The sequence below is a fragment of the Grammomys surdaster genome, unplaced genomic scaffold (assembly GCF_004785775.1).
Source record: "Grammomys surdaster isolate TR1022 unplaced genomic scaffold, NIH_TR_1.0 126048, whole genome shotgun sequence".
NCBI lineage: Eukaryota > Metazoa > Chordata > Mammalia > Rodentia > Muridae > Grammomys > Grammomys surdaster.
Window position 1 is genome coordinate 2,698,017 of NW_021620860.1, and position 19,541 is coordinate 2,717,557.

Here is a 19,541-nt window from a genome sequence, read left to right on the forward strand (position 1 = left end):
TTAAAGATAGTGGCTCACTGTGTAGCCCTGGCTGGCCTGGAACTCACTATGTAGACCAGGCTAGCCTGAAACTCACAGATAATCCACTTGCCTCTGCCTCCTGAGTAATTGTTTTAAAGACATGCCACCATGACATCCAAGCTAAGGACTAAACCTTGTGATCCTGACTGTCCCCAAATAGTAGCCAGCTACCTAATAAGGGGCCTTCATGAAAACAAACAAACAAACAAACAACCCACCCCCACCCCACCACGCAGTTAGGGCCCATCGCACCCATCACTGGGGTTTATGGCTTGGCACCACAGGTTTAGCAACCAGCCTGCTGGGAGCTGCCCTTTGCCCTGGCTCAGCTCTTCTCAAAAGACTTGAGATCTAGTTCACTGAATAAGGAAATAAAACATTTATTAAGCTACTCAGAACCTGGCTGAGCGGGTGAGGGGATGGCTGGGATTGATCCCACAGTACCCACCACAGCTCAGGGGAGCTGGCCTCAGAGCTCCTGCAGGGTTAAGTGTAGGCCTGCTGCTCTCTCTCCACAAAGGCTTGGAAGAGGCTGCCCAGTCCCTGGGGAGGTGGGGTCTGTTCACCAGTAAGCAGTCCTCTGAGAGCCTCCAGGCCTTCCTGCTCCAGACTCTGCTGCTTTTTTCGGAGTTGTTGTGCCTGCTCCTGTGGGGAAAGTCTGAGGTGAAGAATGTGGACCCTCTCCCCCAGGCAGGAGAAACCCAAAACCAGCTGAAGGTCCCACCTCTCCCCAGATCTACAGCCTCCTCCAGTCCCAGGCCCTTTCTGGTTCCAGAATATCCAAAAGGTATTTCCTACCTGCCCTCAGCACAGTCCCCAGGGTTACCTGTTCATCCTCCATCAGCCACAGGGCTGCCTGGTGTCCACGATAGAGTGAGTGTCGACGGTCCACCTGAGTCTGGAATCTCGGGAGGATCCGAACAGGGTCCTGAGCTCCAAAGGTGGGAGACAGCACCTGGGGGGACTGGGACACCCCCACTTCAAAGATGAAAGGTTTGAATACCGACCTAATAAGACACAGGTTAAGGACTGAAGTAACAGAGGACATGTGCTGTCAAGTCCCTGACCAGTATGTCCTCTTCACCCCTCACCTGGACGGGTCTGGTGTGGCAGTGAGAAAGTGGACACAGGGCTTTGTGGGGTCCTGGGGCAGGACTGACACCATACTGGCTGTGGTGCGGAAGCCTCCGGAGTCCATGCAGATGCCGCTCTCCTTGTTCCTGAGGATATCCATCATCACTTCTGCTGTGATGCTCCCTGCCGGGGAGGAAGTGAAGAGGGCTCAGCAAATGGGCGTGAGAGAGACTCCAGCTGGGGTGCCACTTACAGACCTTGTTGCCGCTGCAGCATCTCACACCCTGCCCGGAAGCGGGCCTTGGCAGCCTCCATGCGCACAGGCTGCTGGGTCAGGGAGAAGACCTCCGCGAAGTCAAAGACGCCCTGCCCGGTCCACCAACCCTGAGCCTGGGCATGGCTGCGGAGCTCCGGATGTTCTGCTGAGATGTCTGTACCAATGCTCAGCTGGTTGGAAATATTTCGGGCACCTCCTGTGTAAGAAGAGGAACTTGTTTTTGTTTTTCGAGACAGGGTTTCTCTGTGTAGTCCTGGCTGTCCTGGAACTCACTCTGTACACCAGGCTGGCCTCGAACTCAGAAATCCGCCTGCCTCTGCCTCCCAAGTGCTGGGATTAGAGGTGTGCGCCACCACCACCCGGCTGAGGAACTTGTTTATCTATTATGGGGCACCCACTATGTTCTAGGCCCTGGGTGAGGTACTTAGAAGACAGTTTCAACAGGTACAACCCGCCCTCAAGGGGCCTGTGGTAATGTGGAGACTGGCAAAGGAATCAAAACTAAATCATAGAGACAGAAGTGACAACAAAGCGTTAGCTCCTTGCATACGACCTCCTAACCACACAGGGAGATCCAAGATGGCTTCCCAGAGGAAGGAGCAGGCTGAAGCACGGGAACATTTGGCCAGGTGAAGGAGAAGGTTCCTAAGTACGTACATTTCTAATCCCCAGGGTGTCCCTCCCTGGCCCTCCATGACCCACCAGCTCTCCCACTGCCCAAGGCTGTCAGGGAGAACAAAAATGGTAGCGTCCAGAAACAGAGGGCAGTACCTGGGGAGGTCTAGGTTCCCTCTTGGAGGCAGGCTCTATGCTAGACTCCTACCCTGGATCCGCTGAGCAGCCCACAGCCTCCCAGCTGTCTCCAACACCCACGCCTCTGTCCGATCAGCCAGTAAAAAGGTGTTGTGATAGCAGAACGGCTCGGGGTCCTCCCGGCAGCTGCCTCCCTGCCCATATCGGTCCAGCAAACCCGCGATCACATGCACGGCCTCCTGGGCAGTACTGCTTCGTTCCAAAGCCAGCCTAATAAAAAAGTCAGAGCACAGAAGTGATCCACACAGGTTTGATGAGAAGCCCATGTAACACAGCAAACCCAGCAGCAATGATGGTATTAAACAGTCATGCAGGCCAGGCCTGTGATTCCACCGAAGGGGAGGAGGCAGGAAGGTCAGAAGTTCATCTCTACACCCAGTTACATACTACATGATTTCTTATCTTAAAACAAATAGACAAAATTACCAAAGCAAAATGAAAAAATCAGCCGGAGTAGTGGTGTACACTTTTAACCCCAGCACTCCAGAGGGAGGCAGATCTCTGTGAGTTTGAGGCCAGCCGGGTCTACATAGTAAATTCTAAGACAGTCAGGGTTATGCAGTGAGACCCTGTCTCAAAACATAAAATAAAACAAAAGCAAACATGAAAAAACAATAATAAGCCATATGGTGGCCAAGCTTTGAACTGAGAATTCCACGGAAAGGTCTGGAACATTCTCTCCAAGGAAGAAGAGCCTGAAGTTCTCCTCAGGCGGAGCTGCCCCGCATTTATCAGTTTTTATAAATCAGAACTATGGAATGTTTCAGTTAACAAAAATAGTACTGAGCTGTGTGTGGTGGCGCACAGGCACCTTGAACTCTGTGAATTCAAGGCCAGCCTGGTCTACAGAGCAAGTTCCTGGACAGCCAAGGCTTTAAGAAACTTTGTCTCAAAACAAACAAAAAACAAAAAGTACTGGAAAAAAAAAAGCACTCTAGGCCAAGGGAGGCTCTTTATCAGACTGTGAAGATATAAGACTGTAGCCTCCTTAGGAAGGCCACAAGGGCAAGGCCAAAGGAGACAAACCCAACAGACGCAAGCCTTAGGTGAGAAGGAGTGGGGCGTTGAAGAGCGAGCGAGCAGATGTGACTGTACCTGAGTAGATCCATACCCAGCAGGGCTTCCCCCTCCCCTACAGGCTCTTTGGTCCACACCGCTTCGTTGCCAATGCAGACCCCAAGCTCGTTGGCTCCCATCTCAGCCCCCCACAGCCAAGAAGGGCGGCTCAGAATCACAGCATGTGTCTTCCACACCTGCTCCACCTTGATGTAGGTGCACTGGAGACAAAGGAGAGAGAGGAAGAATTCTCTAGGGGGAAAAAGATCCAGAATTTACATTGCCCGGACACTTTGTCAGCCATTTTAAATGGCCCTGAGAAAGGTCTTCTTCTCAGGTCACACATGAGTAAACTGAATTAACAGAAGCTAACTCGACTCAAGGGTCCAGGCTGGTGGACTCGAAGTCCATACTCTTTCCACTTCATCTGCTTCCACCCCAGGGGCAAGAAAACGAAGGTCTTAGACTAATGTCTAAAGCTTCCAGTTCCTTCTAAGTCCTAACTCACCTGAAGTGGGCTCCCAGGAGTGTGAGTGCCTGCTGGTATAAACACCACCTCCTGAACCTCATCTCGGGGCCGGTCCGAGTTTTTTGCAAAGATTACAGCTGGGATGGCTGAGGCCGGGGGCACAGAGACAAAGCAGTCACAGGAACAAGGGGCATCGGGGCTCGACGACGACATCTGCGAAGAAGTAGGGATGTTCACCTCCCTCCCACGTCTCCACAATCTTGGCCACCGGTGGGACCTAGAACACTCCCTCCTCACATATACACTCTGAGAAGACAAGGTCAAATGCCTGCCGCTCTGGGACAACAGCACTGTGTGCACACTCAAAGCGTGGTGTGCACTAACAGTGCACTTGGCTTGGAGTCAGGAGACAGAGCAAACTCTGCAAGAGCGTCCGCTTTGAGTCCTAGCCCTTCCAGGCTGGCTGTAGGATAGTCTCAAGCACTAAAACGCAGGCTCCAAGAAGCCCACGCTCCTGCGCATGCCCACATTCACGCTCCTCTTCCGTCCGACCCTTTCCTCAGTGCCTCCGTCTCTCACCCTCTCTGCCTCCAAGACCCTCAGACTCGGTTCCGGGCGCCACTTCCTCCTCTTCAGGTCAGATCTGTTCCTCTGCACCCAGGTTCTCTGGTGCGTGACCTGGAAGGCCTTTGTCCCCGGGGGCGGGGCCGGCACAGAACGCCTGCAATACTACCGTCCTCCACGAGGGCGCGCGCTAGCTAGCACCACTTCATAGAGCGGAGAGGCCTTTCCAATGCTGCTTAAGTGGCCTGGGTTTTCCCTTCAGGCTTATCAGATAGAGTCATTAATAGGAGGTGAAGCTGAAGGAGGAAAGAAGACCGGAGTGAAAAGAAAGAATTCATAAAATAGCCAACACTTCTGAGGGTTCTGGAGATTAAGGAAAAACTTTCGCTACCTGCTTCCTGAGTTGAATTTCAAAGACACAATCCCAGGAAAACTGGGCAGACACAAGAAGGAAGCATAGAGATACCTTAAGTTATGGATGGCATTGTTTATTTTACTGTTTTGATTGTTTGTTTAGTTTTGTTTTCAAGACAGGGTTTCTCTGTGTAGCTCTGGCTGACCTGAAACTCTCTCTGTAGACCAGGCTAGCCTCGAACTCACAGAGATCCGCCTGACTCTGCCTCACAAGTGCTGGGATTAAAGGCATGTGCCGCCACCACCTGCCTTTATTTTACTAATTTTTTTAAATTTATTTTTAGAGGCTAGAGAGATAGTTGGGCTATTAAAAGCGCTAACTGCTCTTAAGGACAGCATGGGTTGTATTCCCAGCACGTGGACAGTGGCTCACAGCTGTCTGTAATTCCAGATTCAGGGAATCTGATGCTCTCTCTGGCCTCCATGGACACCAGGCACATATGTGGTGCTCAGGCACATATGCCGGCAAAACATCAATACACATAAAATAAGTTTTTAAATTTTGTAAACATGTGGGGGGGGTTTACGTGTAAGGGGGTGCATGTACCCACGGAAGCCAGAAGAGGGTGTTCTATCCCCCGAAGCTGGAGTCACAGGTGACTGTGAGCCACCTAGTATGGATGGTGGGAACCGAACTCAGGTGTTCTGCAAGATCAATATTCACTCTTTTTTTGTTTTTTTTGTTTTTGTTTTTTTTTGGCTTTTTCGAGACAGGGTTTCTCTGTGTAGCCCTGGCTGTCCTGGAACTCACTCTGTAGATCAGGCTGGCCTCGAACTCTTGAACTCAGAGATCCGCCTGCCTCTGCCTCCCAAGTGCTGGGATTAAAGGCATGCGCCACCATTGCATGGTGAAGGCTGGATCTTGTTGATTCTGCTTCACTGGCTGGATGGCAAACTCAGAGAGTCTCCTGTCTCCACCTCCGAAGGGCTAGGGTTATAATTCACGTGCTGGACATAGAACTCAGGCCTTCATGCTTGTATTGTTTGGGTCCCTACTGACTGGGCCATCTCCCTGGCCCCCATGTATTCCCATGTCAGAAGGAGACATACACAAAACCCGCCGGTCTCCAAAACTCCAAGTTCAGTTCTGCCCACTAGGTGCTTAATAGTATAGAAAGATAACTTTGAAAGGAGATTTAGAATATTCTAGTTGCAAAAAATGTGATACTTCTACCTTCTACGTACAGTAAGAAGGAGATCAGAAAGGAAAAATTTGGGTTCAGAGGGGCATACAGTGGTGTGGAACTGGATTCAGACTTCATATGTTTTTGGTTTTCAATTTATTTTTCCTTTATGAATCATCTCTGTAGTCAACACTTCGTCTCACACACTTACATGACCCCTAGGAATTACTTCTAGGGATTCCATGGATGTATAAACACAGAAGCATGTGTGTACGTGTGTCCATCCATGTGCATGAGTATGTGTATGTGTGTGTGCATGTGCAGAGAAGACCGAGCGTTGGGTTCCCAGCTCCTGGACCAGGTAGTTCACATTGTCCTGTAACTCCAGCTCCAGGGGATCCGTGCCCTCTTCTGGCCTCAGTGGGCACCTGCAGCCAAGTGTTCATATTCCTTGTACACATATTACTAAATAAAAAGAAATCTTTAGAAAAATAAAATAACACAGCTAAGTAACCTAAATGATTCATATGGCTCCTGGCTTGTGGCTGCCCGTTCTACCTCACTGGGATTGCATCTTTGGAATTAAAATCAGGATGGAGCTGACGTTCTTCCTAATCTTCAGACAGCACAGTCACCTGAAGCTCCAGTTCCAGGGTATTGATACCTTCTTCTAGTCTCTAAGGACACTGCACACATGTGGTGTACATACATACATGCAGGCAAAATATTCGAACACATTAAAAATTTTTAAAGAAATATGTCTTATTGTTGTCTGTGTTCTGTGACTTACTTGATTAGTTCTAATGGTTCTTTGGTGGATTTTGTTTTTAAGATTCTTTTAAAACCTACATTGCTAGTATGATCATCAAAAGGCAGTATAGGATTAATGGACACGTAAGAGTTGCTTCGGTGCGTTTTGAAGGAGGGGTGCAAGGTCCCATTGGCTGTCATCCCACCTCAAACCTCAACTGAAGCTGTAGCTACCCACGGACACTCGAGGCGCCCTGCTGGGAAAGCAGGTTCCTCTTCTGCACTTCCTCAGATGTCCGCTGGGGGGCGGGACAGGCCGAGGAAGGAGGCAGCCGGAAGAGCAGGCGGAGCCGAAGAAGGCGGTGGCTGCAACCCCAGGCTGCTATCCGTCAAGTTTCCACTTTTGACTTCATTCACTCGCCCTAGAGGCATTCTACTTTACTTCTCTGGTTAGGAGAGGACTCAGAGAAGTCGTCCAGAGGGCCAATCCAAACATGATGATTTTCTTCCCAGAGTCTCCTGTACAATACGGTCCTGCTGGGGTTCCACTTCTGAGGGGTCAGAGGTGACCCTGAGTTCCTTCAGGGGCCCAGGCCAGCCAGGCAGCATTGCAGAGGATCAAGCATGCATCAGAGCCCCACCAAAGGCCCCTGCTAAGAATGCAGGTCAGCTGGAGGAGTTGCAAGGGGAGTAGGGAGGGCCCTGGCCCTGCCCAGACAAGCCCAGCCGGCCCTACAGCTGCCCTCCTGTCCCTGGAGGCAGATATGGGGAAAAGGAGGGGACTCACTAGGTTTCTGGGGTCTAATTCCCCCCAAAACCAGGAAGACAAAAGAGGTGCCCTGCAGGAAAGCCTCAGGCAGGAGGTCACAGGTAAACAAGACTCTGAACTGTTAAATCCAGTAACAGATGGAAACAGGCTCCCCCACCTACTGCTACCCCCACCAATCTAGGTTTTCTCCACAGTCCCTAAAGCATCCTGATGCCGCTTTCCAAGTTTCCCTTAAAACTCTAAGGCCCCACAATTTCTCAGACGGGTGACGGGATGGGCCAATCTGAGAGCCAGATTTGGCTGGAGAAATTGGGTTAGGGGTCATTAAGGGATAGGAATCCCAAGATGAGAAAACTATATATTCGAAGAAAAACAGACTGGCGGAAGAGCACAGCAACAAACCTTACCCTACAGAGACAGGAAAACAAAACAAATGCCCTGTCACCTTCCACACACTGGCCCTCTGGAGTCATGAGACTCTCACTGACATTAGGTACCAACAATGGATGGGCATTGCCAGTCTCTGAAGATAGTGAGTTCTGTGAGGGTGCGTCTGTGCACACCGAGGTTGCGTAACCCTGGCAGGTTTCTTGCTTTGAGTAGTAGTAGCAACCTTTCCCTCACGCTTTCCAGCTGGGCAGCCGCCCATCAGATATCTTGGCTGCCTTTCATCGCCTTGTCTCTGATAGGAATCATCCTGGGTGAAGAAATCGCTGTCAGTCACCCCCACCTCCCTCACAGCCAGAGGGACGGCTGACATGCATGCTCCCATGGGGTGGGGGGTGGGGGAGGGGGAACCCAGAGGCCAGCTATAACTTGGGAAGGAGGGAATCCTAGGGTGGGTAAGACTTATATGTAAAGCAAGGAAACATCTTGAAACTTCTCATCTCCGCAGACGAACACCATAGTCTATCAACCAGAGGCAGCCATTCCCTCCAGGATAGCATCAGATCTGAGCTCTGACCCAGCCAATTGAATAGAGGTGATTGATGCTTGCCCACAGATCCCCCTACCCAGCCCTCACTGCAGAGGGATGGAGTTGAAATAGGAGGCTGGGCTGAGCTGGAAGACAAATAAAGCAAGAGTATGGTTGGTTGATGACTTTATTGTTGCATAAAAAACACAGGCTGTTTCTGCCTCCTCCTCCTCACCCCCAAGTGGGTTCACAGCAGTTAAAGAAAAAAAAATCCTACATTTTCCTCTAGATGGGCTGCCTGGAAGGACAGGCTGCTGAAAAACCTAGATTGATAAAGAGCAGGCCAGACAAAAACCTATCCGAGCCCCACCTCAGGGTTCAAGGCCTCTATAAGAGGGAGGACCTACGTACCCCCCAGTACCCCATGTAGGACTTCCCCTAAGCATGGTCATTGGAAAAGGCTATCTTGGTAGCACAGGGAGAGGGTGGCTGGTTTCGATGGGTGGAGGAGAAAACACCCCACACCCACGGTGCCCTTCTTTCTCCCCCTCTACACCTAGCCAGGCAACCTGTAGGCATGGCCAACTTTGCTCTTGCCTTCAGCCCTCTTTGTAAGAAAGGGAACCTCTGGCTAGGTTAACAGGAGGTGGGGAAAGAGGGAGAATACAGAAAGAACCTTATTCTTAAACTACCTCAGGCCCCTAAGTCCCACAGGGAGACACCCTGTCCCTTTTAAGGAGGAGGCCTTTCTACACAAACACATATTCCTACCCAGATCCCAGCCCCTACCTCCCATACAGTTCCCAGTCCTTGGACTGGGCTCCAGCATCCCCCATGGAGGGAGAAATGCCATGGGTCTAGGCCCCAGGCCTTGGACAGGGTGAACAAGATGGGGTCTCAGGAGACCCCAGGCTCAGTAGAGAAACACATACATGCACACATACAGGTACAGACAACACAGGCATACACACACTCACACCCTAATTATTAAATAAAATACCCTTTGCTTATAACTTAAAAAAATCAACACACAGCTATTCCCTGCAGAGGGTTCTGGGTAGAGAGAAGAGAGCAAGAGAGAGAGGTCGGAGGGACTCAAGGCCTCTACCTCAAACCTGAGAGTGCCCCCAGCCCCAGGGTCCTGCCATCTGCCAGGCAGAAGTCTACTCTCTCTCACCCTATGATCAAAACCCAAATGTATCTCTAGAATCTAAAGAAGGGGACAGAGAGACAGCTCCCCAGAATCCCTTCCAGTGGGGACAACCCTTCTTCACATGGAAGGAGATTTTCTGCTGGGGAGGACTCTATAGTAATGGAGGGAGCACAGGAAGGGTCAAGCTAAGAAGGGGGGGGGAGTCCGAGCAGGGTCTTCCATGCTTCCCCTCTGCTAAGACAACCCCTCTCCCTTCCATCCCCAAAGGGAAAGCAAGGAATGGGGACCTGGGAGTGGGGTGGGGGTGTTTATGTCAACTCTAGAGCTGATGCTGGTGGCTGACTTCAGAAAACTACCTAGGGTAACAGGAGGGGGAATGTGAACTGCTGAGTTTGATCTTTTAAAAGGTAAGAGTTAAGGATGGAATCGGAGTTGAAAGAAGGGGTTAGTTCTTCCACTTTGTAGGAGGATTCCCCTGCTGGATCCCTCTATGTCATCCAGCTCTGATCTTCAGCTCACAGCTCGGGCTGCAGAGCTGAGTTGTTGTCCTTCCCGGCTCTACCAAACCGAATCTGGAAGAGTTTAGAAGTTCACTGAAAGGAGTTCTTCCTACAGTAATAACCTTCCAAGCTAGGTAGACAGCCCCTTAAGGGGAACCACCTCAGGCTCCCTGCGCCACCTCATCTCCGCTTTCTCTCCGGAAAGTTTAGAGGAAGCAGCACTTGAAGGGAGGGGGGGATAAAAGAGACCTAGGCTGAAGGGCGGCTCCGAGGTGCTTTTATGTCCGGGTTCCCAGGAGCTAACGACGTGTCTAGACAGTTATCCCAACGCCCCGACCCAATCTGGATTTCCCTCAGCTCCTGGGACATGCCATCTCTACGGTCCGAACCCTTCCACATGGTAGGGGCGCTCCATCCCAACTCTTCAGCAACTCAGGGGAGGGTGAAATAGTGAGAAAGAGAAGAAGCGAGGGGCGTGTTCAGCTCCTGGCAGCCTAAATATTCAAGCAGCCTCCCATGCAGACCCCGAGACTAAAAACCCCTAGCGCCCCTTTCCCTGTCCCCTCACCACCAATAAATAACCATCTTCCCTCTTACTCAGGCCGCCCCCCTATAAAGAATGGCAGGGATGCGACATCCATGGGGCTCAGTTGGAGGACGCCGAGCTGCCTTCGGCCTCACGTTTGCCTTTGCCCCCGGGCGACTCCACCACGCCACCGGCCTTGCCCTCGCCCTGGGCCGCGGCAGCCGCCGCCTCCTCTTTGGCTCCTTCGTGGGTTTTCATGTGCTTGGCCAGGTGGTCGCTGCGCATGAAGACTCGGCTGCAGACCGCACAGGGGAACTTCTTGGTCCCCGTGTGGGTCTGAAGGTGGCGCTGCAGCTCGTCGGAGCGCGTGAAGCGCTTGCCGCAGAAAAGCCAGTTGCACACGAAGGGTCGGTCGCCGCTGTGCCACCGCAGGTGCGCCTTCAGATGCGACGTCTTAGCGTACGCCTTGCCGCAACCTGGGATGTGGCAATTGTGCAAATGCTTCTTCTTGCCCCCATCGGGCCCGCACGGAGCCCCGAGTCGCTCCGCCTCCAGGCAGTTGGGGCAGCGACACACGGTCTGCCCTGAGCTGCGGGGCACAGATCGCCGGGAGCCTTTGGGTCGGGCCGCTGCATCCAGACTGGAATCCAGCCCTTGGGACTCTGGTGCCGCCGCTTCCAAGGCTTTAGCCCCGTCGGGTGGCCCCAGGAGGTGCTGCCCACCAGCGGCTGGGAGGAGGTGATGCGGGTGCGGGTGGGGCGGCGGAGCACAGAGCTGGTGGTCTCCGACGTATCCTCCCAAAGCCGGCTGAAGCGCCCCCGGGTGGCCAGGTGAGGTCAGCGCTCCCTGAGTATGCGGGAGGTCCATCCAGCTGGTGCCGGGATGAAGGTCCCACCACGAACCATCCTCCGTGCCTGGGTGAGTCGGCCGGAACCACGATTCATAGTGATGTGACATGTCCGGCTGCAGGAGCTTGGAAAAGGGTCCCGGTGCCAAGGGACTGTCACTTTCCAGGTCCTCGCAGGTTACCCGCGAGGAGGCCCCTGGTAACTCATAGCCCTGTGAGAAGTCTACCTCCGGGCCCAGCGGGAGGCTCTGCAGCTCCCCAGGCTGCAGCGGGGAGGGGTAGTCCCCGGCCTCCGGGCTCGTGTGACCCTGGTATGTCTGGAGAGGCTGCAGGTCGAGGCGCGGTGGTGATGCGTGAGGCGCGTCGGTGTGCTGGCTGCCCAGAGAGCCACAGACAGCGGTTAGCATTGCCGGGATCCGGGGTGGAATGAGGGCAGGGACGGTCAAGGGTAACTCAGGTGGGACCTGGAAGAGGCGAGGATGAGATGTGAGGAAGGTAACCTGCTTACTTTCCCTTCTGACCCAGATCCCTTCCCAGCAAAGTGCTCCTTCAGAGCCCCTATCAGGAAAAGGGGCGTGCCTCTGGATGAAGACAACAAATCAGTTAGAGCTTGGGAATGCTAGGAAGGAATGAACGTGAAAGTCCAGGTCAGGGCACAAGATGGCCTTTCCTCTAAGTGACCCCGCCCTTAAGACTTTGCTTAAATCTACCGAAGTTGGGCTGGTCCCAATGCCACTGGAGCCATCTCCGCACAGACGTCTGGGCATCCCCCCACCCCCACTTGCTGCCGACCTATAGGGACGAGCTAGATACGTCTTAGCCCCAGTCTAACTGAGGACACAGATCAGGTAGGGTAGGATATGTCTGCTTCTGACTGTTTGAGGTGATTTGCTTGCTCTTCAGAAAGCCCAGAATAAGTCCTGAGCTTTTTTGCTAAAGCCAGTCCCAGTCCCGCTGTTACGCTGTGGAAAAGCGTCTAATCTCTCCGCACACTCCCCTGCTTCCTGACTAGCTTGGTTGACCCATTCCCTCACCTACCTGCTTTCCCTCCATATGAAGCTGGGAGGGGTGGGATTACCACAGAAAAGGATCACCCAGAGATGCTTGTTAGACACTCAAGAAAATCTAACCGCAGCTCCCTAAAGGAAACAGCACCAGAGCTTGAAGGAGCCGGGTATCCCTTATCCTAGAACCCAAGGGCAAGCACGGAATAAAACCTATAGAAGCCTATAATGTCCAGCCAAGTATTGCTAGCTACTGTCCCGAGCCTGCTCTCATTTAAAGAAAGCCGAATTTGGATCGGCGACTAGAATAAAATGTTCATTTAACCATTCAATCGACAAACACACTCTGCAGTCCCTCTGTGAATCAGGTCTCTTTCTTAAAACATTAGAAACCCAAGGCCCAGCAGAAACCTAAAGATCTGGCCTGGGTGTGGTGATGCGAGCCTTTAATCCAGCCAATCAGGAAGTTGAAGCAGAAGAATGCAGAGTTCCAGGCCAGCCTAGGCCACAAAGCAAAAGAAGGAAGGGAGAGAGGGAAGGAGGGAGGAAGGAGGAAGAGGGGAATAAAAGAAAACGAAGAGGAGCCGCTGCTAAGCGTGCTGGAACCGTGTCATAAATATTCCCAGACTTCGCAGCGTGGGCTACGCAGTAAGACCGTTTCGAAAGAAAAGGGAAGAAAGGAAAACCTTACAACCTCTGCCCCTTTCTCTACTACAAATCTGTGACCCGAAGGTCCCAGTCTTTTCTCCATCTCTCCCTAGAGCCTTGAAACCTTGCCTGTGTGTGGGCTGGAGCGGAGAAGGCCAATGATTTAGGGCCTTCCCCGAGCAGGGCTCAGCTGACCCTACTGCCTTCCGACTCTGGGACCAGGGAGGTAGCATTGGCAGTCTGGGAAAGGCAAGGAAGAGGAGGACTTGGGTGCCTACTCAGGCTCTGGCTGCCTTACCACAAGAAAGGGACAGGGTGAAGCAGTAGGAACCGAGCCTCAGGCCGGGGCGGGGCAGCCCAGAATGGGTTGGGGCGGGAGCGGTGAGGCCTGGGACCCTAAGAGCTTTTGGCGCCTGGGAACTGCCCCAGGGTCTGGGGGATGGGAAGGCTAAGGTGACCAGGCTGCAAAGGGGCCTCTCTGGACCGAGAGCCTGAGCCCAGGCCTAGCACGTAATGGCCTGCCATCAAGGTTGCACGAAAAGAAAGAAGAGCGAGCACATCGGCTCCCCAGTTGGAGAAAGACGGTAGAGACCCCCTTAAGTCCCATTGGATCCGCTGCCTCTCCCGTTTCCCCGGTGCCCAGGTGGCGAGGACTTCCGTTCAAACAAGGTTTTCAATGTTTCAATCCTCCGGTTGTCCCAGTCGCTCCAGTTTCCCCAGTTTCCAAACTCCCTTGGTCCCTCCAGTCCCTCCCGTCCTCCCGGTTTTTCCTCCGTCGGAGCTCCCAGCCCCTCGGATCCTCTAGGACGCCCCCAGCCCCAAGAAGCCAGCGCAGGCTGCGGTGTGTTTCGAGCGCCTTCCCCCCCGACTCCCCGACCCCAGATTTCCGCAGCGCGCGCCCGTGACCGCGCGGACCCCGGCTCCTACCTGGAGGCTGCGCTAGGGCTTGGGGCACCGCAGGCTGGCGCGCTATAGACGGGCGCTCATGGGCCCTGCGCGCTGGCCGGCTCTCAGCGGCGTGGGACAGGAGCCGAGGGCAAGCCGGGGCTGCGACCGGACTGGGCGATCCGCGACGGTGGAGGCAGTGAGAGCCGGCGGGAGGGCGGAGGGCGGGCGGGCGCCGGTGAGCGAGTGAGCGAGCGAGCGAGGCCAGCTCCGCCCGTGACTCACCGCGCTCTCTGCCTTCATCCTCTCCCCTGCGCTCCTTTTTCCCCCCAACCCGCGGCCCCGCCCACCTCACCTGCGGCCGCCTTTAACCCTTGCTGGCTCGGCAGGAGGCGAAGCCCAGCCCCGCGCGAGGAGGGGGCAGACTAAAGGGATGGCTAGTCAGGCCACCTCCCTCTCTCTCCCTCACTCCTCCCAGGTCCCCACCACTCCAGAGTTAGGGGCTTGAGCTGGGAGGTTCCCCCCCCCCCGAGTTCGGGGACCCGTCCGATCCCATGGAAATCTAACCCGGAGCTAGCCCGGTCCAGGCTGGGGACTCAGATCCTGGATGGGACGAAGGACAGAGAATCCTGGGGAAGTTACCGAGCCTTCTTAGGGCACGCGTGGCTACCAGTGCCTTTGACCCACCCGTCCTCGTCCCGCAGTGCTAGAATTGTGTGGAAAAAAAGGAAACAGGTTTGAAGACTAAGTTTCTGTCCTGCCCACCCCCAGGCCTAAGCCATGAGAATGGTATCTTGGCTACACCGTTGGTCCCTCTCCACCACCACCATGCGTTGAACCTTTCTCTCAAGGTTTCCCGAGAGCCTTTCCCTCTCTCCCGTCACTAGCCTTTCTGAGTGATCACCATGCCCTCAACGTCTTCCTCAGTTTCCGGCAAGCCGGGTACCACAGAAGTCCACCTCCTAAAGCCGCCGCCTTCCTCCCAGTCCGGGTTGCTGCGCCTAACACCCTCGCTGCGGCGTACTGGGATCGGCGTACTGGGATCGGAGGGAGGGTTCGGCAGGCACCTGAATGGCCCTGGGAAGGAACATTTCAGCAACGGATTGTACAAGGCTTTTTGTCACTGGCTCTTTCCTAGTCTCAGCTGAGTATAAGTTTAGAGAAAGGTCTCGGATGGCTTAAATAAACGCTCGCATGCAAAGCCACATTCTGGTACATTTTCAGCACATCCACAAAGCCACTCACCGAAACAAAACTCTCAAGATCCGAATTGGTGGAAATCCTGAGGCACTGCACCACCCCCAGCTCAGGTGGGTGCCAGAGTCCCCCTAACTCTCTGCCCTGATGGCCAGATTGGAAGTAGCTCATGGGTCTTTCCCGCCTCCTTCCGAGCCAGCCGTTGACCTTAGAGGTGACTTGACCCTTATATTTTTGGCTATGAGCCTAGCCTTTAACGGCTGAGCCATCTCTCCAGCCCGACTTGACCCTTTTTTACACGGGATTTTAACGCGATTTTCGTTGTTTGTTTTGTTATCGCTGTTAGCTTTCCCTATGCACGTTTTACGGTCAATTTTCGAGAGTTCTGAATTTAGGCTGATTTAATCTCATTATCTCTCTCCCTCCCTTCTTCTTTCTCCCCCCCACCCTCCCACCCCATGACTCAGTTGCTCATGCTGGCTGGCCTCTCGAACCAGAGATCCTCCAGCCTCAACTTCCCAAATTCTAGGATCACAGATTCTCATTTTACTCAGAATAGTTTACCTGCCCTCTGTTCGCGTTTGAGCTGCACTTTGAAACAAAGTACGACTTTGAAACAGCTTAACTGAGTCAATGAGGCTTCTGAACAGTGTGTGTGTATGGATTTTCCCGAGTATGCGGCTGTTCCTAGCGGTCAGAGTTGTAGCCATTTGAACACCTTTGTGTTTCCTAAAACTGGAGCCCTTTGCCTGGATAACCTGGGCACACGCTGTGAGATTTTCCTGGGGCTTAAATAAATTGTACCTAAAAGAGCAAATTCTGTGAGATCCCTGCTAAAAACATAATAAACCCCTTAATCATTTTAAAAATAAATTTGTTACCTGTACAAAGTAAAGGACAGAGTAAAGGACATTCATAAAACCCTTTGGACTAGAAATTCAAGAACCTAAGTTCTAAACCCAGTGCTGCATCTATTACAGTGGCCCTCGAGGATTAGATTATTCTGTGCCTCAGCTTCCTCACTTGACCTGGGAGTAAAGGATAGACATTTGGAAATCGAAGACATATTAGGGAGAGGTTGATAAACAGCAAGGAGTTCTCTCTTCCCTGCCTTTGGGAATACATAACAGATTTTTAAGAATCCCTTTGGCTGATTGTCTCCAACTTCACACTTTTTATCGACAGGGTTGGTCCACCCAGCCTCCAAATTCTGACTAGTAGGGTTTGCGTTCTCAGATCATAGTTACCTCCAGCACCCAGTTAGAGGTTCATCATGTCAGAAGCAGAGCCGTACTTGAATGACTCTGGCTCCTGGAGTAACACTAATCAGACCCCTCTATATCCCAGTCTCCCTTCCCAGTTGTCTGTAGTCTGTTGCATCTACTGTAACCAGTGTGTGTGGGTCTCAACCCCTTTGGGGGGGGGTCACCTATCAGATATCTTGCGTATCAGATTTTTTTTTTTTTTATCAGAGCTGAGGACCGAACCCAGGGCCTTGAGCTTGCTAGGCAAGTGCTCTACCACTGAGCTAAATCCCCAACCCCACATATCAGATATTTACATTACGGTTCATAGCAGTAGCAAAATTACAGCTGTAAAGCAACAGGGAAATAGTTTTATGGTTGGGGATCACCACAGCATGAGGAACTGTATTAAAGGGTCACAGCGTTAGGGGGATTGAACCACTGCCACTGATCTACTTCTCTTAGGGCCAGACAGGCAAAGCTGGTGCGAAGGGCCGGGCAGGCATGAGCTAACGCATGAGCTAACATCCATGCGTTAACTCCCTCATTTCCCCCCATGAGGCCGGCCTATCTTTTCTTGGAAAGCACCTGGGAAGAGGATGGCAGAAACCCCACCCCAGGTTCTCCTTAACACTGCCTCATCCTGGAGCAAAGACCCTGCCACTGCTCATGGCTCATGGGTATGAGATTCCTGTAGGGAGGTCACTCCTATACTGCTTAGCCATTCCATCTCCCTGTCCTGCCTGTCTCTCTTTCTCTCAGACATCCTAGACTTTATTCCTTGACTTCCAACTGGTTCAATTCCCCCATTTGCTGGATGTTTTCCTACCAAATGACAGATTGTGATCTAATATTGACTTGACTACCAAGGTCATCCTAACCCCTCTTCTCATCCTGACTCAAAATTGAACAGAGATGTGCTCGGGACATGGTTCACTTCTATTTCTTCCTTTCATTCTCTTAAAGTCTTAGATTTTCCCAAGTCTCTGTCTCCTCTAACCTGCCAGCCTCATCTCAAATACCTTTTATTGTAAGCAATTCATGCTGCGCCTATAGCAGCCTCTGTGGCTGGTATGTTCATCAGAAGCAGCATTTATTTATTTAGTGCCTACTATGTGCACTCCATCTGGGTACTTAGTCTCCACAAATACCTCTAATTCTCATGACATGCAATGAAGTAATTACCGCTCTCATTCCCACTGTACAGATGAGGAAGCCAGGGATCAAAGAAGCTAAATGCCCAAGATTACAGACATGTTAAGAGACACAAGAGGAAACTGAGTCCAGAGAAGTCCAACTCCAAAGCCCACATTCTACCTGTTATTCTGTCTGGCTTCACTCTGACAAAAAGTGATGGACCTGGGGTTGCTCCCCCAGGTCTCCAAGGTGAAAGGCACAACATTCTTAACAGATTCCTTGGTTCAAGGCACTGACATCTTTTGTCTGACAGAGTGAATTGATCTACCTTGAATTGCTGGAACAAACCACATTCCACACACATGTTCCTTTCCAGACCTCAAGTTGCCTGCACACTGTGAGGGGCTGGAGAGACAGCTCAGTTGGCATGATACTTGCTCAGCATGTATAAAGCCCTGGGTTCAATTCCCCAGCATCAAATAAAACTGGGTGAGGTGATAAATACTGGAATCCCAGCACTGGGGAGGTAGAGGCAGAGGCTCAGGAACTTAAGGTCATCCTCAGCTATAGAGTAAATTTAAGGCCAGCCTGGGTTACAGGAAACCCTGTCTCAAACCACAACCACCACAACAAAATTGCTCTAACAATAAAAATTATCTAATCGAAGTACTGATAGGAAAACCAAACCCTTCAACAGGGAGACAAGCAGCTCGAAGTCATCCAGCTAGTTAGAGTCAGAGAAGGCTAGACCCTATCTTTTAGTTTCCGGGTTCCTAGTTCCTCACTATTTCCTACTACTCGTGTTTCCCAAACTTCAACCTGGTGAGCCTGGACACCAACTCTTTCTTCTGTTACTGCCGATTCTCCCAGATTCCTGGAAAACCAGGCAGAGTCCAGATATGGGGTCGGACAGTTTTATTTATCCTTCATTTATTTAAAAGACAGTGAGCATCTACTAGGCCCAAGCGCTTGGCTGATTCATTGATGAATCCAAAGGCTATTAGCAATGATCTGATTTCAGTCTAAAGGATGAGCCCCTCTTTTTTTTTTTTCCAGAGCTGAGGACCGAACCCAGGGCCTTGCACTTGCTAGGCAAGCGCTCTACCACTGAGCTAAATCCCCAACCCCAGGATGAGTCCCTCTTAGACCAGCATTGTATGTGTGTGTACAACTGTGTGACTCTTCTCTCCTTTATGTGTATCAGGTGTACCAGGTGTAGACAGGTCCAGTGTTCTTCCCTTATAATCTCTGCTGGTGTTTTTCATGGCTGTGTGTGCGAGTGCGCGCATGCGTGTGTGTGTGTGTGTGTGTGTGCGCACGCGCGTGTGCGTGTGTGTGTGTATACACCCTGTATGTTCATTCATATTCACTCATACTTTCTCTCAAATTGAAGTCCCGAGTCTTGAATCCCTGCTCCACATTTTGCCCAGATCTAAGCCCAACCCACTCCAAAGACCTCCCAGAGATCCCTTTTGGTCCTTCCCCAACCCCCATCTCCCTTTTATCCCCATCTTAAACTGAGAAAGTGGCAAGCTTTCCAGACCCCTCTCTATGATCTCTTTAGAGTGGAGACCTGGTCTTCTTTGCAGAGGTCCCTGTGCTAGACAGGGGATAGCCTTGCTTACCGGTCCATGGAGCCCGGGGCTAGCAGCAGCAGTGAGGGGCACGCACATGGGGTGACAGGAGAGGCGGGCTTTATAAAGGAGGCGACAGTCAGAGGCAGAGAGGGAGGTGGGAGAACAGGCAGGATGCTGCCAAGTCCTCACGGCCTCAGAAGCTTTTAGGATAATCCAGGAAGTAGTGGCCTGATTCTCACGGGGGAGTGGCAGTGGATGAGACCGAGTCTCTCTCCGGGCTGCCAGGAAAGGAGGCTTTCAGCTGGAAGAGGCAGCTGGGGATGGGGGCAGAGTGCTGCACAGGACTTCCATCTCCGGGGTCCAGGGTGGACGTGGGAGACGGACCAAGTGGTTCTCGTGGGATGTAGGGAATGAGCACATTGCTAAGGGGGAGCACTGGTAGGGCTGGAACTCTCTGAATCCCAGCCTTCCCACCCCTACCCCCCCACCCCCACCCCACCTCCGCCTCCCTGGGCTTTTGAGGTTTTTCTTCCATTGACTTGAACTTGGTGGGAAAGAAAAGAAGTTCTAATGTTT

General features: G+C 52.3%; 2 protein-coding genes across 4 annotated transcripts; both read right to left on the reverse strand.

Moving 5' to 3' along the window:
- Positions 1-376: 376 nt before the first annotated feature.
- Scrn2 (secernin 2) lies at positions 377-4,402 on the reverse strand. 2 transcript variants are annotated; one of them, XM_028755083.1, is made up of 8 exons: positions 4,290-4,402; positions 3,750-3,923; positions 3,281-3,462; positions 2,196-2,395; positions 1,353-1,568; positions 1,113-1,278; positions 848-1,028; positions 377-666 (listed from the first exon to the last, which is right to left on the reverse strand). In XM_028755083.1, exons 2-8 carry the CDS (start codon positions 3,921-3,923, stop codon positions 508-510), a joined length of 1,278 nt encoding a protein of 425 aa, XP_028610916.1. In that variant the 5' UTR covers positions 4,290-4,402; the 3' UTR covers positions 377-507. The 2 variants fall into 2 exon arrangements, with proteins under 2 accessions (XP_028610916.1, XP_028610918.1); XM_028755085.1 differs by lacking the exons at positions 377-666; positions 848-1,028; positions 1,113-1,278 and having other exon boundaries at positions 1,458-1,568; positions 2,144-2,395.
- Positions 4,403-8,416: 4,014 nt separating this feature from the next.
- On the reverse strand, positions 8,417-19,095 carry Sp6 (Sp6 transcription factor). Of its 2 annotated transcripts, none has more exons than XM_028755142.1 (2): positions 19,014-19,095; positions 8,417-11,737 (listed from the first exon to the last, which is right to left on the reverse strand). In XM_028755142.1, exons 1-2 carry the CDS (start codon positions 19,059-19,061, stop codon positions 10,547-10,549), a joined length of 1,239 nt encoding a protein of 412 aa, XP_028610975.1. In that variant the 5' UTR covers positions 19,062-19,095; the 3' UTR covers positions 8,417-10,546. The 2 variants fall into 2 exon arrangements, with proteins under 2 accessions (XP_028610975.1, XP_028610976.1); XM_028755143.1 differs by lacking the exon at positions 19,014-19,095 and adding an exon at positions 13,853-14,125.
- Positions 19,096-19,541: the final 446 nt, after the last annotated feature.

Bases quoted from the DNA above. Each gene is read 5' to 3' on its own strand.
- Sp6 (XM_028755142.1), bottom strand. From the start codon at position 19,061: ATGTGCGTGCCCCTCACTGCTGCTGCTAGCCCCGGGCTCCATGGACCG. The intron at 11,738-19,013 runs GTAAGCAAGGCT...CGCCTCTTCCAG, and splicing joins GCCCCGGGCTCCATGGACCG to GTCCCACCTGAGTTACCCTT.
- Scrn2 (XM_028755083.1), bottom strand. From the start codon at position 3,923: ATGTCGTCGTCGAGCCCCGATGCCCCTTGTTCCTGTGACTGCTTTGTC. The intron at 3,463-3,749 runs GTGAGTTAGGAC...CTTTGTCTCCAG, and splicing joins CTCCTGGGAGCCCACTTCAG to TGCACCTACATCAAGGTGGA. The intron at 1,279-1,352 runs GTCTGTAAGTGG...CCTCCCCGGCAG, and splicing joins GATGCTGCAGCGGCAACAAG to GGAGCATCACAGCAGAAGTG.